This window comes from Cucumis sativus, chromosome 7 (genome assembly GCF_000004075.3).
Source record: "Cucumis sativus cultivar 9930 chromosome 7, Cucumber_9930_V3, whole genome shotgun sequence".
Taxonomy (NCBI): domain Eukaryota; kingdom Viridiplantae; phylum Streptophyta; class Magnoliopsida; order Cucurbitales; family Cucurbitaceae; genus Cucumis; species Cucumis sativus.
In genome coordinates, this window is record NC_026661.2 from 20,260,162 (window position 1) to 20,277,117 (window position 16,956).

The 16,956-nt window shown below is 34.8% G+C and overlaps 2 protein-coding genes across 9 annotated transcripts; both read right to left on the bottom strand.

The window, feature by feature from the left end:
* Nucleotides 1-1,578: 1,578 nt before the first annotated feature.
* On the bottom strand, nt 1,579-12,364 carry LOC101213167. Of its 8 annotated transcripts, XM_031889171.1 has the most exons (14): nt 11,908-12,351; nt 11,420-11,473; nt 10,952-11,155; nt 10,688-10,869; nt 7,793-7,919; nt 7,495-7,674; nt 5,227-6,564; nt 5,034-5,126; nt 4,615-4,688; nt 3,474-3,525; nt 3,005-3,091; nt 2,862-2,905; nt 2,499-2,570; nt 1,579-2,418 (listed from the first exon to the last, which is right to left on the bottom strand). In XM_031889171.1, the coding sequence occupies exons 3-14, from the start codon at nt 11,105-11,107 to the stop codon at nt 2,187-2,189; spliced, it is 2,637 nt and encodes an 878-aa protein (XP_031745031.1). In that variant the 5' UTR covers nt 11,108-11,155; nt 11,420-11,473; nt 11,908-12,351; the 3' UTR covers nt 1,579-2,186. The 8 variants fall into 8 exon arrangements, 5 of the variants coding, with proteins under 5 accessions (XP_031745031.1, XP_011659504.1, XP_011659503.1 ...); XM_011661202.2 differs by lacking the exon at nt 11,420-11,473 and having other exon boundaries at nt 2,499-2,575; nt 11,908-12,358; XM_011661201.2 differs by lacking the exon at nt 11,420-11,473 and having other exon boundaries at nt 11,908-12,350.
* An 894-nt stretch (nt 12,365-13,258) lies between these two features.
* On the bottom strand, nt 13,259-15,421 carry LOC101212927 (40S ribosomal protein S12). The gene is made up of 5 exons (XM_004135825.3): nt 15,324-15,421; nt 14,957-15,012; nt 14,146-14,434; nt 13,704-13,769; nt 13,259-13,606 (listed from the first exon to the last, which is right to left on the bottom strand). The coding sequence occupies exons 2-5, from the start codon at nt 14,962-14,964 to the stop codon at nt 13,547-13,549; spliced, it is 423 nt and encodes a 140-aa protein (XP_004135873.1). The 5' UTR covers nt 14,965-15,012; nt 15,324-15,421; the 3' UTR covers nt 13,259-13,546.
* Between the last annotated feature and the right edge of the window lie 1,535 nt (nt 15,422-16,956).

Below are 16,956 nucleotides of genomic sequence, written 5' to 3' on the forward strand. Positions count from 1 at the left end.
AAATCAACATACATAAAATATAAATTTCAAACTTATCAAGTCATTAGCAAAATTTTGAAATAACTAATCACGCATTATTATTTCATTTAATTGTTTTTTATATAAGAAAGATGGATTATAATTATGTAATGAAATAAATGCACCAATAAAGTAAACTATAAAATGAATGACTACGTTTGTTACACATAGGTTTTGAATTTAGTAGTTAATAATTTTTGGTGAAAAGTGTATATTAGAATATTTGAGAGAGACTCCAAGATCAATACCGTCATCATGTCAGCTATAAAGATTTATGTGGTTCATTAATCGTGTGTTAGCTACGTTCATAGAGTAGAAGAAGAACAATTTTAATAGAAATAATAATTTATAGTATATTATAGAGTCATCTATAAAGTTAAAGAGTTTAAACTCTGAACTAGAAAACGTAAATAACGTAAGAATGACAATATAACAAAATTCACGTACTAGATAACATATTCAAAACATTTAATTAATTATCCTCGTAATAAATCTTCTTCTAATTACATGTAACTCACAAAAATATCTTATCTATATAAAATCTTTATTCTTAATTTACATTTTTTCTTTTAAATTATAGTTTATTCCCTCTTGAGAAATTCTTTTATCTCTAACATGGAAATTGATATATAGTTGAACGATAATACATATCTTACGTCAATTGAATTATCGACATCCTATTGTCAACGTTTCATATAGATCATATACTTTGTTTGATGAATACACATAATAAATGTATCCCGGAGTTAATATATGAGATATTAGACACGTTTACATATACTAATTATAAATGCCTATGAATTAGTAGTGTGTTTGTTGGCAACTTGAACACCTATAGCTTAACTAGTCTACGTATATACTTTAAAAAATAATAAAATCCGAAGATTGAAAAACGTACAATTTTTTGGTACATGGAAGAGATTTGAATAATGAATCTCTTAATTTTAAACAATATAATTAAAAATAAGAAAAATTAAGTTTGAATGAAATAAAATATTTATAAATATAGTAAAATATCAAACTATCAATAATAGATAATATTTATATCTATTAGTGACAGATTGAAAGGAAAAGTACTAGTAAAATTTCACTGATATAGATAAATGTTTTAGCTCGATTCGTTTTAATTTTATTCCCATTCATCGATAGAAAAAAAAACTAAAATGAGCTTACTGAACCTATTTGTTAAGTTTTTTACTTTAGTACAACTTGCCTAGTTTCACCAATAAAAGTTAACAAAGTTTGATACCCTTGAATATAAATGCTTTCTTTTTACATCAGTAGGTCGAGTTGTGGCTAATTTTGACAGTAAACCGACCCAAATAAACTATTAGCAGCCCTAACTGATATTGAAGTGCCAACATCAAACGTTTTGAAAGAGAATGTTTAAGTAAAGGGCTTGGTGAAGTACATTACTTCAACATGCTCCACAAACCAACATAAGCCAACAACTTATGTTTTGTACCTTAAGAGAAAATATATACAATTTAAACCAAAATTTGTTATCAAATTTGAATTCCATGCTTATTTGGCTTGAGAGTTCATGTTTAGATATATGAGTTTAATAAGATTGAATCTTTCTTTCCATCAGTATGCTCAAAAGTCTTGACAAACACAAAACATTGTAGTGAAAGTCAAAACCTCACCAAACACAGATAACGACAGTTATCATCGATGTTTTTCTCGATGAAAGTTTGGTTTCTTCTAAAAAGAAAATAATTACTCAGGTAAGAAGTAGGCTTTCAACGGCTTTGGACTTAAGCTCTCTCTAAACAGCAGGAACAGTTATAGATGCCAGTAAGGAAGCTCCGAATTTGGGTATACAACTGAACGTGTTCGAGTGACTGATCCATGTCGAATGGATTTAGTGTTATAACCTAAATTATGTGCACGTGTTAGGAAGAGCAGCTTTGACATAACAACTGTTTGCTTTAGATATCATTCAGCAACTGATTTACACATGGGAGGTTTATATATAATGGATCTACTGTTTACAAGACTGGTTAGATGAAAGACTTTTTTCTTTTCTACTTCTAAAGACACAAGAGAAAAGGAACTAAGTTGGCCTATGGTCTTCCCTAACTGACAAAACGACGGTACGAGAACTGCGTACCTCTAGTACCGCTAAATCTTTGGTGGCAAGAGGTACTGCTTGGTCTCTCGGGGTGTTATTCCCTGCCTGATGCATTCTGCTTGGACTTTAAGTTAATCCTTAGTCGACTGTTTTTTATCAAGTCTATGAGCTTTTTATCATTTCCTTTTGTACTATTATCGACACTCCCTGCTTCGTCCATTGATTCATCAGAGATAACATGCTTCCTGAGCATGGAACTATTGGCAGCTTTTTCACTTGACTTTGCAGATTTAACGTCAGATTTCCTCTTGGTTGAAGCTCTAACCCTGTAATTCCATGAAAATTTGATACAATTTGGAGGCCAAATGAGAATGTGAAATGAAAAGGTAAACAATTGACAAGCAACCTTCTGGTTGAAGAATAGGTCTTTTCCTCCTTGTCTGATTCTGACATGTTTTTCCTTTTCCTCTTTCGCAGTCTACTCTAGATTAAAACAAAGTCTAATGTCACAACAATATAAAAAGAGAAGGAAAAGAAAACATAGGTAAGCACGGAAAGGAATTGTTTTAATGTAGTGCATGAAAAATATTAGTGGTTTAGATATGAAGATAATTAATAACAAGAAACCCATATATGCAAGAACAATACTTAATCAGAATCGCTAAGAAAAAGTAGAAAAAAGATTCCAGGAGTTTCAACTCATTGAACAGAGAAGGTATCTTAGCAAATAATAACGAGTAGTTAATTTTCATGTAAGAAAGAAGCTTACATATCCGAGGAAGCTTCTGTTTCTGGGACATCCATCTCCTCATCCTATATCAGCATAACAAAAACAAGTAGGAGAAATCAAATACAAAGTAGCAAGAAACAACTCAAGGAAACATGTAAAAATAGTTTAGGCGAGATATCTACCCCAACTAGCAGAGGATCAGCAACAATTAGCTCATATCGTTGCTTTTTGAGGTTTAATATTTCTTCATCGCCATCATCATATGACACCTTGACAAATAAAAGAGAAAAGGGAGGGAAATATCAGAAACTACAAAAAGAAAAAATAATGTAAGAGAAAAGGAAGGTAGCCTTTATTGAGGATATGTCAGAATGGATGGTTCAGTTCATCTGAGTATCATCCAATGATTGCTGCATCAGCAAGGAATGATTTTGTCCAAGTTGACATCATTACAAGAACAAAGGAGGGGCAGAAAGCAGTATGGTCAAGGGATTGAGGCTATGAGAAGAGAAGGAATGACTGGTTACTGAACCAAAGGCGTGGTCATATGTGAAGTGAAGCTGTTCATAATATGAACTGGTTACAAATTTGGCAAAAGCATACACTCAGAAAATAAACAAATGGTTTTTGGGCAGGATAGGGTCATCTTGCCTGGTGCTTTTTCTTGACAGGGTCAAAACTACGGACAATGCCTTCATAAAACCTGGAAAACCAAAAAAAACAAAAAGGAAGTCTTTAAGTTCGAATCGATCAGGTTTCTTTTAAATAGAAACTTAATTGTGTAGCATCTATTGTGCAGGGAAACTCCCCTCCTAATCCTTCTGATATTGCTGTAGAACATAAGAACAAGAGACGCTACTGAAAACACCCAGACATTTAGAAAGCCTTTCTTTCTATCTCTCTGGCCTTTCTCATACATTCGTCCCCTCCCATTATCTATCAAAGTCCATGCCTTTTCTTTACTTATTAACAATTTGGGGATTCACATATTGATAGAAATCTACTTGGGAGTGATAGAAGGCATTGTAAGGTTGGTACGGGGGAGGGGAAAAGGAAAACAAAGAAGACGGCAGGTGCTCTTCTTTTATTTTACGTTTATTGTAAACTATGCGGTATATGCTAAAAACAAACGTTCTTCTGCTACTTATCATCAATTTAAAGTTATCTAATGGAACTATTCAACAAGTAGATCATGTCATGTGACTATCCCAACTTCACTGGTTATATAATATTTTAGGCCATGATCAATTGTAGTCCAGGTGACTACATTTTTGTTTAAGTTCCACGCCTTAAGGACAAGATAAAGCTTAAAGGCATTGTTAGAGTTTTTCTACATTTCCTATATCCACTGAAGTATATCAGAGCTTCCAATTCAGTCACAAAGGAAGATGAGGAAGAAGATATTATTTGATTGCTATATTTTTTCCAGTATGTCAACTGTCTTAGACCTTGTGCCATCATGACGCGACTCTCACCAATATAAGCACGGAAAAATACACCATAACACCATTTTCCTGTAAACATGGGAAATTGCGAGACATCTTAAGGAATGCTATTAATTTGCTACATAAAGCACAAGTATGATGTCCTGTCCTCGGTGTTCATTCAGCCCAGCAAGCAAGTAATTATTCCTAAGCATTCCATTTCTAAGTTGGTATAAAACCTCAAGAGTTTGGTTTGGTTTGGTTACTTTAACAGAGCAAGTCATACACAAATTTGATAGAAATGGAGAAATAAATAAATCATTACTGATGTATAAAATGTCCAATCAGTAAGTACATAAAGTACTCACATTCTGTCCAGGGGCCACCAAACCTTTATTCTCCTACCAACCAGTTCCTCTCCAGCACTTGATATGCTCATTACCTGAAACGAGCTTAAACAGTAGAAGTTAGCAGTAACCAAAAAAATATATTACAAAAAAAGAATATGTATCAGAGTGAGGAATCAGGACTTCCTTTGTATGCATTTAAAGTTAACATACTACAAAGTACGATCCACTAATATATGTGATATAATGGCAAAGCCCAAATAACAGCCTATGACTTAAGTTTCCAAACTGATACTTCAATCAAATTCTCACATGTACCTCAGTGATAACGTCATGAAAATAAACAGAGTAGTTATGGAAGTACCCTCAAAGCATGTCAGTGTAGTAGTTAAGGAAGCCAGGTCAATTTACGAGACAAAGGAAGATTATAAAAGTCTTACTTCTTTTTCCACAATGGCATGCCTCCTTGTAGCTTCTGCCTGTGGAGTTTCTTCCACGTAATCATCACCATCTAACTTGGCAGATCCGGAATCCTTGGTGGAACATAAAGTAATAGAGTTTTTAGTAAATATATGCTTCAAGTTCAACATCTGATTTAATGATGAAAAAGTAAGGAAGAACATTTAGTCGTACCTCACAGGTTGATGATTTATGAATATTCTTATCCATATCAGTATCAGTGGATTTCACTATAACATCTTTTTGGACTACTGACCCATCCCCGTTGGTGCTCTTCACTCTCAACTTCATAACCAAATGCACTGACAGTTTTTCTTTGTAATCAGAGGGAACAGAAACTTTCTCCTCTGAAATAACACATCTAGGATCATGGATTGCTTTATCCTTACACTTGCCAGTTTTAGATTTCTTTGCCCTTGACTGAGTTTTTTCTTCCATCATTTTCACGTGCTCATTTACCACTTCGTCTTCCGACTGTAAAGGTTTCTCTTCAGCATCTGCAGAAGACTCTTCCTCTGTTGTCAAAGTATCCCTTTGCACTTTTGGGCTTATAGAAGAAAATTTAGTTGCTTTATCCTTCCTAGACTTACCAACTGTAGATCTCCTTGACCTTGCCTGAGCTTTCTTTACCATCTCCGTATTCTCATTTACCACTTCATCTTCAACCTGTATGCGTTTCTCTTCAGTATGTGCAGAAGACTCTTTTCCAACCTCTGCTGACAAAGAAGCCTTTTTTACTTTTGAGTTTACAGAAGAAAATTTAGTGCCTTCATCCTTCCTAGACATACCAATTTTAGATTTCCTTGACCTCACCCGAGCTTTTTCTTCCATCTTTTTCATGTTCTCATTTACTAATTCATCTTCAGATTGTATATGTTTCTCCTCAGCATGTCCAGGAGACTCCTTTTCTTCCTCTGTTGGCAATGATTCCACTCTTGGGCTTACAGGAGAAACTGCAGTTGTTTTATCCTTCCTAGACTTGCCAACTTTAGGTTTCCTTGACCTCACCCGAGTGTTTTCTTCCTTCTTTGTCATGTTCTCATTTACCCCTTCAACTTTAGATTGTATATGTTTCTCTGCAGCATGTCCAGACGAAACCTTTTCTACCTTTGTTGGCAAAGAAACCTTTTCTATTCTTAGGCTTACAGGAGAAAATTTAGTTTCTTGGTCATTAGACTTATTTTGATTGGATAGTCTGGACCTTTCCCGACCTTTTCCAATCCAATAATGTTCATAGCCTTCATCTGGATTCATTAAGGAGTTGGGTTTCCTCCCTCGTTTCTTTGGAACAGTGTCTAATGTGTCCTCAGCCTTCTTAGATTCTACATTGTCAGGTATCTTGGTTTCTGCAATTTTTGACTGTTCACTACATTTCTGTGATTTTTTAGAGGATCCCTTTAGTATGTTGTCATTCCCTGCGGCAACTGTACTGCCGGATATCAATGATTCTGAAGCAGCATCAGTTCGAGGATTTTCCTCAATGCTTGCATCTGGCGTATGCATCTGTGTCACCTATTTAGCAAGTATATACCAGTTTGTAATATTTCATTGCAGAAGCCACGAATGGAGTAGGGTGGTGTGTGTGTGTTGAGAGAGGGGGGGGGGGGGGGGGGGATTTTGTACTACATATGGACAGGCATTTGAATTTATTTCCTTCTCTTCACTCTTTTCATTTTCCTGAACCATCCAATCAATGGCTAAACCAATTAATGGCTAAAGATGTACTTTTCAACTTTCATTACCAAGCCTTCTTTATTTCATCTCAAAACCAAAAGACAAAGAAGTGTGGGGACCTAAAGTTCATATCATTAAAATACCTTTTTTTTAAGGTAGGCATAACTTTTCATTGATGAAATGAAAAGAGACTAATGCGCAAAGTATTAAAATACCATGTTTAAATAAATGAAGTTCAATTTTAAAAGTATACTTAGGTTAAGACATCGGGTTACTTATGAAACCTAGGGAAGTAAATTCTTAAAAAGAAACGTGAGAGAGGCACTGTCTGATGTACTGCATCATACTCGATCCGTCAATGATGAAAATTGTTACTCATTAAACAACCGTTTCATTGTTTCTTTTTTAATTAACAAATGAAAATAAACAACGATGAAGTCATGATAGTCATTGCCAAAAGCCTTCTTTTGTCCATTTTCAGAATGTTTAGATTATTATCCTTGCAGTCTTGAATTAATTGACCGAGATTTTGATAAATCTTAGTATTTCATCCAGGTTAAGAAATGAATAAGAATTGGTTAGGAAATTTATTAAGACAGGACTTCTACTGAGAGGAGGTGAGCTCAGGGTGGTGATTCTCATCTGGTTAAATGAGTCTGCTTCTAAAACAAGTGATGTAATTTATCTGCATATAACAGTTCTAAATAGCACCAACTCAAATCCAAAAGAAATCAAAAACAACTTTCTGGATTAGTCAGTAGAACTCACCAAATGTTTCCCATCATCAATGTTATCAGTTTCATTTCGACATATAGACATAACTACGGGAGCATAGTCATCCAAAGAAGCACCAAGAGACTGAACTGCATCCATAAGATAGGGCTGGAGCTTAGTAGCACAGTTGGACATAACCCTTTCTGCCAGTTTCCATGAAATAGAAGTGGCTTCCTATAATAATGGGCAAATCAATTAATTAGTAATAAGATAAAAAGAATTAAGGTTGGGAATAACAAATAAGGGAGATCAAGATATTAAAAAGTAGTGGTAGTGGTAGTAGGAGTAGTACCTGATTTTCCTTTCTGACACTAGCTAAAATAGGCCTGAGAAGATCTGACGAGACTTCTTCACTTTCATCTAACACATTAGTCATAATCGCTTCCATGGCTGAAAAAACAGCAGTTGGATGGTTGGACCTTAGAATTTGAAGAAAATAAATCAAGATTAGAAAAAGAAAATGGAACTTAAAAATATCAGAACTATAGCATGAAGATCAGAGCAATCTCAACAAATCAAAATGATACTCTTCTCTTAATCACTACACCAATGCATTCATACATTTGTAGAGAACCCTTTGCTAATCTCAAAATACCGTCAATTTTGATAAAGAAAGTTCCTAAGAAATATCTTCAGTTAACGCATCAATAAAAATCAAATGCCAACTTTCCAAGTTCCATTAATAAAGATGTTAAATTTCATCAATTTAAGAACTAGCAATTATTTAACCAATATAAATATCGAGTCTACAATATCTTCAACCGTACACAACCCATGCTTGTGAGGTCAGTAATGTCTATATTCATAAAAAGTTCTTCCCAAATTGTACACCATAAGCTCAATTTTAGACGCATTTCAAAACTGTCCCATAGCTTTGGTTTGCAGTGTTTTGTATAAAAGAGCTGGCAAGATCTCAAATCATAAGTTTAGAGGGCAAGGGAAATCCCTGATTGCAAACAAAAAAACGAAAGAGTTAGTTCAGTTGAACAGGAGAGAGTGGGTTGTAAATCGTCAGTTACACAGATTCTTGCAACCTATAGGATGGGTAGAGTTGTTTCCCAGTCCTCGACAAGCCTTGGGCCCGATTTACCTCCAATCATTAGACTCTCCATTTGAAATCTGAGAGGATTTCTTGGAGGTTGAATCCGCTAAGGTTCAAGAATATACAAACCTTGGACCTGAGATTTACCTCCATTGACCTCTTCATCTGAACACTAGAAGAATTTCTTGGGTACAAATCCATTTAGGTTCAAGAATGTATGGTTGTCCCACCCTGACTGTAAGGCATCCGTTTCCTCGCGGTGGGATGCGAGAGTTGATGGGGAGTGGGAGAGCTTCCACTTCTTGAGGAAACTATGAGCCCTTAAAGGCACTTAAAGGATTCAATTCTTACGGTTTTTGGAGATATCAAGAGAAGGAAAGTTGAGAACGTTGAAAGGATTAGAGTGATTGGCAGATTGGAGGAAGAATTTGTTGAGGGCCTAATGATTTCATGATAGTTAAGTCCCTCTGCGAAACTTAATGGTAATTTTATTTATCTTTTCATGAAGTGAAACCTAGGCTTAAGATTAATAGTAGCAGAGGTTCTTTATTTGGCCTTTAATGTTGTCATTTAAAGAAAAATTATTGGATCTCCTTGGTAGGTTGTGAGGTTGGTCAGCTTCCTTCCTCTTACATCAGGCTTCCATCACAAGGTACCCCAAGGAGCCAGGTGTTTTGAATCTAGTTGTGGATAAGGTCCAAAAACAATTGTCTACTTGTAGAAGGGCCTTATTCTCTAAAGGAGAATGATTACTTTTAATAAAGAGTGTTGAGTGAGATCCTCAGTTATTTCTCAAACCTCATCAGAATTCCAATTTTTGCATGTAAGTGTATTAGAAAGTGGCATAAATTTTTTATGGGACGGGGTTGATAAGGAAGGAGGGTCCCATTTGGTTAAGTGGGAGGTAGCAGTTAAGCCAATGGAGTTGGGAGACCCGGGGACTGGTAGCTTAAAGATTACAAAATGAGGCTTTGTTGGCTAAATGGTTGCGGCAATTCTTCATGAAGCCGAATGGTTTGCGGAACTAGTTGTGAGTTGTTATTGCTCGCACCCTTTTGAGTGGGCAGCATATGGTGTTACCAAAGGGCCAAAATCAAAACCTCTTGAAAGTGACCACCTTTGACTTCCAATCTTTTACATCCTATATTAGATGTTCCGTTGAGGAGGGAACGACCACCAATTTTGCGGAGAATTGCTAGGTGAGAGATAAATCACTTCAGCAATTGTTCCCTTGCTTATTCCATTGTTCATGTATGAAGTTTCACTTGGTAGCTTCTATATTACCGATCTCTAATTCCTCCCCTACATCATTAGGCTTCAAGCGTCAAATTTCTGATAGAGAGGTGTTAGATGTTGTCAATTTTCATTCCTTTTTTCACAATCACTTGGTGTTTCAAAAGAGAAGGGATTCTAGGAATTGGATTCTCGATTCTTCTAGAGGTTTATCAATTTGTTCCGTATTTCACTTGTCATCTATCCCCTCCTCCCCCCAACCACCTCTACTTTCTCCACCATCTTGAAGGTTACAATTTTTAGTATGGTAGGTTTTACATGAGAATATGGGATACTTAACACTTTGGTTCAAAGACACACTTTCCTTGTTATGCTTTTGCAGTGGTTCATTCTTTGTTGTTTTTAGATTGAGGATTTGCATCATTTGTTGAGGAGCTATTAGTCTTTCCAATTCCTTTGGGGTTCTTGGTTTGAGACATTTGATTTGTGCTTAACTCAAAATTGAGATGGTTATGCTATTATTGAGGACGTGCTCCTAGCTCACCTTTTCAACAGGAGGGCAACTTTTGGTGGCAGGCTATTTCTCTTTTTATTTTGTGGGGAGTTTGGCTCAAGAAAAACTAAGATTTTTAGAGAGGTGGAAAGAACGGGTAATAAGATTTGGGAGGTGGTGAAGTTTAATGCTTCCCTACAGGCTTCAGTCAGTTACTAGGAATTTTGTTAACTATAATCTTAGATTTTTCATACTTGGATTGGAGTTCCAGTCAGTAGTTTTTGACCGGTACTAAATTCCCAAGAAGTTAACAGAGCATGAAAAGAGAATTTTATAAACTACCAGGAAACTAATTGGAGAATAAATGTGGGTAACTGTGGTATAATATTCTAAACATTAACCATTTTGATGACAGTCACCTAATGAGTTTTAGGAAGCTCTGGAACATTTCGAGAATCAAATTATCACACTCCAGATCCAGCATCACCAAGCACAAACGGACTTTCGCAACAGCATCAAGAATGGATAAAGCCTTCATATAACAACGCCCAGATACATTTGACAACTTTCTAAATGCTTCCAAAGTTAACTGAAAAATCACCTGCACCAGTAAAAGAAAAAAAAAAAACTAATAAATATCTGCTGGAACATACATTTCAAGATTTGAGCACCTTAACACATACCTTCATTTTATCATCATCATAAGGGGCATCTGGTGCTGTTATTCTTGTAATCTCAGTAATGCAGGCTGTTGCTGTAACCTTCACATCCTCTTCTGAATGCTTCAAAAGCTTATCAGAAATCAATGCCTTCATTAAGGGCAGCAGTGTGTCTCGCATAGATCTCGTTGGCGATTGCTCCACATTTGTCAACAGACACTCCGCTTTCTGAATGAAATTTGCAAAAGAGGATTTACATTATTAATAACTCTAAAGAGAAACAGAAATACTTTAAAAAATCAAGTTCTCCGGAAAGAGGAGAGGGAGTGATTATGAACAATAAAGAACACTAATAAAATGTTTTCTCTAACAACAATTTTTGGTTCATCAGAACCAAATCAACTACATATCCAAATACCATGAAAACTTTGGACAACGACTGTGGTTGGCTAGAGAAAATTTCCACCATCCCAAAATGCATATTAGACTTACCCTTCATCTGCAAAATCTTCAAAGAATTTGGTTGGAGGCACAATGACCAGCATTCTATGTCACAAATAAACACTATAAGAAGGCAAACCGCACATATCACAAATGCCCAAGGGGATAAATATCTTGCAAGATTTCCCACTATAGGAATATTTCTATCGTCCTAAACATCTATCTCATTTTGATATTCTACAAGGTCCAACTCGTGTATTTCCTATCCCTTGTCCAAACCTAAATAAATTGCAAAAGATGATCAAATCATAGCATTGATATGGGCACAAATGAAAGAAGAAAATAAAATAACGTAATCTCTGGTACCCCTAGTCCCTACCAAGCCAGCAATAGATATGAGAAAACAGTTCGTATCATGAAGGAAAACCATAAACTATATAAAATTCTAACAAATTAACCAAACCCCATAAAGAAATTATGCATAACAAGCAATATACAGAGCTGGGCAATGTAAAAGAAAGAGGAAAACGCATTCTTACATCAAGACCTTTGAGAAGCGCATCAGTGGAAGAAGGGGGTTTTAGAAGCTCGCTTCCAATCTCCTTGAGTTGCTCCTCGAGTTCTTTCCCAGACAAGTTCATATCCAAAAACCCAGAAGGAAAATCTCAATTCAAGCTAGAAAATGGAGTCATTTACCAAAAAAAAAGCACAGAGCTATGTGTCCTCCTTCAAAGGATGTTTGCTGGAGCAAAATGTTGGGCATGCAGAATAGTGAAATGGGAAGTTTCGGATTTCGCCCTTTGAATCAATTTTAGTTCATTCTTTGTGCTTCAAATCCGATACTGTGGGTGGGTTTTTGCCATTTCTGGTCCATGAAAAAGAAAAAAAGAAAAAAAGTTCATTTTTTCCCTCGTTTCTTGCTCGTTCGCTTTCCCCTTGGCGCCCTTTTGGCTTTGTTTTCTTTTGGCGCAGATTACTAAGCCAGAGTTGAATTAGAGTGTGTGGCCATCTTCAAATTACAACTAAATTCTTCAGAAAAAGGGACAACTTTCGTTATAATTTTATATTTATAACAGTTTAAATGTTTGTACGTCCTGTCTTTTAGCATCAAATGCTGAAATTGCTTCTACATTCGAGACACCACCTTTAAAATATTTGTTTTGAATCGGACGTTCATGTTTCTTGCCGGACTGAGATGAGTCTGATTTTTTATTTTTCTTGGAAACCTCAGGGCTATAATATGCACTGCTTTCATTTATTAGTTTAATTAAAATGTCCTAATTTGTTTGTCATCTTATCTTCTCTATTCTAATATTGCCAAAATTAAACTAAGCACTTATTTGTTTTTCTTATTTAACATTCATTGAAAACCATTTTTAAAGGAAACGAAAATAATTAACTAAAATTTTATTATTGAATTCATAAGATTCATAAACACTTTTTTTCCACATCCGTGAGCATATAATAAAGTAGCTTTATTGTAAAAAATACAAGAAAATTAATTAACTCTTACGTCTCTTTCATAATTTATTAGATTACAAAGCCACTTACAAAATTTCTCGATCACAAAATAAAAGACGAACCTTTTCAAAGTGCTTAATTAAAAAAAAAAATCATTTCGAAGAAAATTATTGTGAACTTCGACAATTTTCAACAAAAGAGTTAAAATGAAAGATGAATTTCTTGAAAAAATACACTTCTCCGGTTTCGAAATACATTTCCTAACACTTCTAGAACGTCACCCGCTAAACTCTCATTTTTTCAAAAATTGTCTTGCAAATAATAATTAGCCCGTTCGATCTCCTCCTAATGAGAGTATGTATAATTGTCATTTTGAACCAAATTAGAAATAAAACGGGGTAAATAAAATCAAGATATGAAATCAGGAAGAGAAAAAAAAGATGATAAATATCAATTCTACTTTTCCCATGGGCACAAGAAGACTCTTGACAAATAAATTGTTCTGTTGGCCAGAATGATAATGAGCTCCACGTCAATGGAGTCCGATGATGATAAAAACTAGTCTTTCCAATCAATCAACAAAGAAAAACACATTATAGAGTGAAGGTAGGTAGGTGTTAAAGCAACAACAGTGCACCAAATCTAAACATAACTAACGATCAAAAACTTTCTAAATGAGACCAACAACTGTAATCTCAACAGACACCATTTTGGTAATCAATTTGAACTCACATGCTTCTGGACAATGTGAAGCGCCTCGTGGTCTTCCCCAAAATCCTGTGGACAAACACATTCAAAACTCAAGTAAACCGGTTGTATGAAAAGAGAAAGAACAGGATGTTTGCTACGGAAGTGAATGGACATATATATGTACCTTAACTACGACGCAAGAGCAACCAACAACTTTCCTTGCCTTTCCTTCGGAATCAATCTTGCATAGCTGCAATTGACCAAATATGGAAGAAAAAAATGAATTCTCCTGAACCCATTATAAGCTTTTGCTACTAAAATAGGCAGATGCTGATGGTGTAGAATTCAGACACTAAAACGTCACGCTAGTGTTAGCAGGTCAATTTATATGAGGATCAAACAAATCCACTGGATTTGCATATATAGATTTTGTTTATATTCTTATATAATCCAGAACAAAGTTTTACATGTAGCTAAACAATGAAAGATACAGCTTAAATCTTGGTAGAATGATTATAATATAGCATAGTGGTGCCAGATATCAATGAAAAGAGAGCAATGTGGGGATACCATCTTACGGCAGAATGAATGTTAAAAACTGACTCTAAATAAGATTGAACACTTACACCAGCCCACTCGCCAAGAGTTTTTGCACTTGGGACTGTCATCAAGTTACAGTTGTGCTCTGCGCAGAGAGCTTTGACAAGTTTAACATAATCTGGCTGGTTGCAGTCTTCTCCCAAGACACATAGCTGAGCAGCATGTTTCTCAATAGCCTTAGCACTCTCATGAAGACCTCGAACAAGCCCACCATGAGCCAAAGATTTTCTAAGAACAATCTGCAGAGCAGTCTCAATGTCCATCGGCTCACCTAGAGCCGGGGCAGGAGCCTCAGCCACAACAGCAACTTCATCACTGCAAAAAAAACCAAGTTGAAAAACAAATACAGTACTTCTCAAAGGCGTGGTTCTTTCAACAATCGAAGACAATTGCCTAGTCATCGTCTCAAATATCTGACATTACCAAAAAGAAATGCCTCAACTTCAATAACAGTTCGCATGAACGTGTAATATAGCAATCTCCCCAGCAACCCTTAGTCCCATACAAAAATCTATTACAGATCAACGTATAAAACAAACTGAACTTCAAAAATCTACATTTTATTTGACAAATGACCAAAACATATAATTTATATCTCGAAGCATCAAGATTGATTGCCTCGTCGCCTTCAGAAATCATATTCCCAACTCTATTCTTATTCATACAGAAGAATGTCGAACACTCTTAATAGTCGATTGCAAGCAGCAGATTCTACTTCTAAACAAAACAAGTCATCGTCTATTTATAAGATATTGGGGAAAAATCGCGCTCAGATGCAACACAAAAGTGGGAATTAACGTGGAAGCTAGCAATTATAATAAACAAGTATCCACTCACGCTGACATTTTTCTTCTTGATTTAGAAGTTCTACCTCCTTCCAATTGCAAGAAAATCTGTAAGACACAAAAAAAAAAAAAAAACTAAATAATTAGATAAAAGAAATATAATGAAACCTATAACAATCAGTTTGAATCAAGAACAAAGACATAAGGAGTAAACCACTAATCAGTTTGGATTTTTTAATATGATAATCAAACAAGTAAGAGATCACAATAAACAGCTGCGAGATGGAAATCTAAGGAAGAGCAAGATGAAGGGAGACTATCTGCGTATTTTTGGAGAAATAGAAGGGGATACAAATGGACATGCTGGAGGAGAAAAAGAAATTTTGGCCGGAGATTTAGAGAGAGATAGAGAAGCTTACCAGAGATTGAGAGATGGCGGCGGCGGCAGAACTGAGAGGAGGGAGTTTGTAGAAAAGATTAGGGGTTTATGAAAGCTTTTGGTATCATATGAATGGGCTTGCTTATTGGGCCCATTAAATATAGAAGGATTATGGGCCATAACTTTTTATATTCTAAAATATGGAAAATGTCAAAAATATATATATATATTTATCCTTTATAGAAAAATGTTTTTTTTAAGTAGCAATCTCGTAAAATATTTATAATATTTTTTAAAACTGAAAAAGGTCACACGTCCATAATCTAAAATACTAAAATTATTTCACTCAACTCGTGATAAACCGGTCACATTTTGATACACGATCTTGGGCATATTATGCCCCAAAATGAAAGAGTTTTTCCTTTAATTCATTCAATATCTATATTGCACCGAGCTTGCCTAATGCAAGACAAAAGTGTAGATCTACATGATCTTGTGCTTCATTTTAAACGATGACTTTCAAATTTAAACGATCACGTAAATCACGATACACGATCTCGTGCCTTAGTTGCACCGAGATGCCCTAAGTTGCAATAGTTATGTCTTAGTTCATTCGATCTCGAGTATACAATGTCCCGAGATTAAATAATTTAAATTATACCTTTATTCGATATCGGGCATATATTGTCTCATAATTTCCTGGGATGGAAGACTTTTGTTTTTAGTTATTCTATCACAAGCTTTAATTACAAGATGGCTCGAGATTAATAAATAATATTGACATATATAAATCTTTATGAAAAAATGATAATGCGTCGTCGGTTTTTCTTATTTCAAGGTATTGTAATATTACTTGAAGCCACGTAAATTTGAAGGTTCAATTTTGATTATATAAATTTATACTATTATAAACTTTATTTTCTAAATGTTGAAGTATTTACACTAAAGTGTATATACTAGATTTGATTATTTATTTACTTAGTATCCATTCAAAATTTCAAACACATATATTTTTTCTTATAGGCACAATCATGACATATTCCTTAAATGCATTTATTGAATATGTGCTACTTAACACCTAAATATACTCAAAATCAATATGGTAGGTAACTTTTAATAAAAGAGCACAATATGAACATTAAACATGAAATTGAAAATTTACCTTCTATATATATATATTTATACACACTACTCTACACCTTGGAGCCAATCAAGAGACATGTAACATTCCTCAGTGTGTGTGGACTTGAATATAAAATTTTAATGATTTCTTCAATACTCTTTAATACGATGTATAAATATATGGTATAAAGCTTTGAAACTCCAACATTAATGGAGAGAAGTACATGCCAACTTGAGTCATTCTCATGTTAAGCGTAAAACTTGTTTAATTTAGACGTTTGTAACACTAGTCTCTCAACATGTATTGATGGTTAGTTTGTTGATAATTCTAGAAGAAAAAAATCGCATGTTTCACACCTCATCCTGTTTAAGTTACAATGTTAATAATTGAAACATATGGACCAAACATATTATTGTTCTTGATGATCTCCGCAACCACTAAAAATTGATGAAAGTTTAGTTTTTTTTTTCTTTCAATGTTTATTTTTCTATTGTTTTATGGAGTATCGTATGGATGACCCAAGTTAACGAAACAAAACTCTTACAATAAG

Bases quoted from the DNA above. Each gene is read 5' to 3' on its own strand.
- LOC101213167 (XM_011661201.2), bottom strand. From the start codon at position 12,009: ATGAACTTGTCTGGGAAAGAACTCGAGGAGCAACTCAAGGAGATTGGA. The intron at 10,870-10,951 runs GTATGTGTTAAG...TTACTGGTGCAG, and splicing joins ATGATGATGATAAAATGAAG to GTGATTTTTCAGTTAACTTT. The intron at 2,419-2,498 runs GTTGCTTGTCAA...ATGGAATTACAG, and splicing joins ACCTATTCTTCAACCAGAAG to GGTTAGAGCTTCAACCAAGA.
- LOC101212927 (XM_004135825.3), bottom strand. The intron at 13,770-14,145 runs GTAAGTGTTCAA...GGTCAATTGCAG, and splicing joins CTCTTGGCGAGTGGGCTGGT to CTATGCAAGATTGATTCCGA. The intron at 13,607-13,703 runs GTACATATATAT...GTTTGTCCACAG, and splicing joins GCTCTTGCGTCGTAGTTAAG to GATTTTGGGGAAGACCACGA.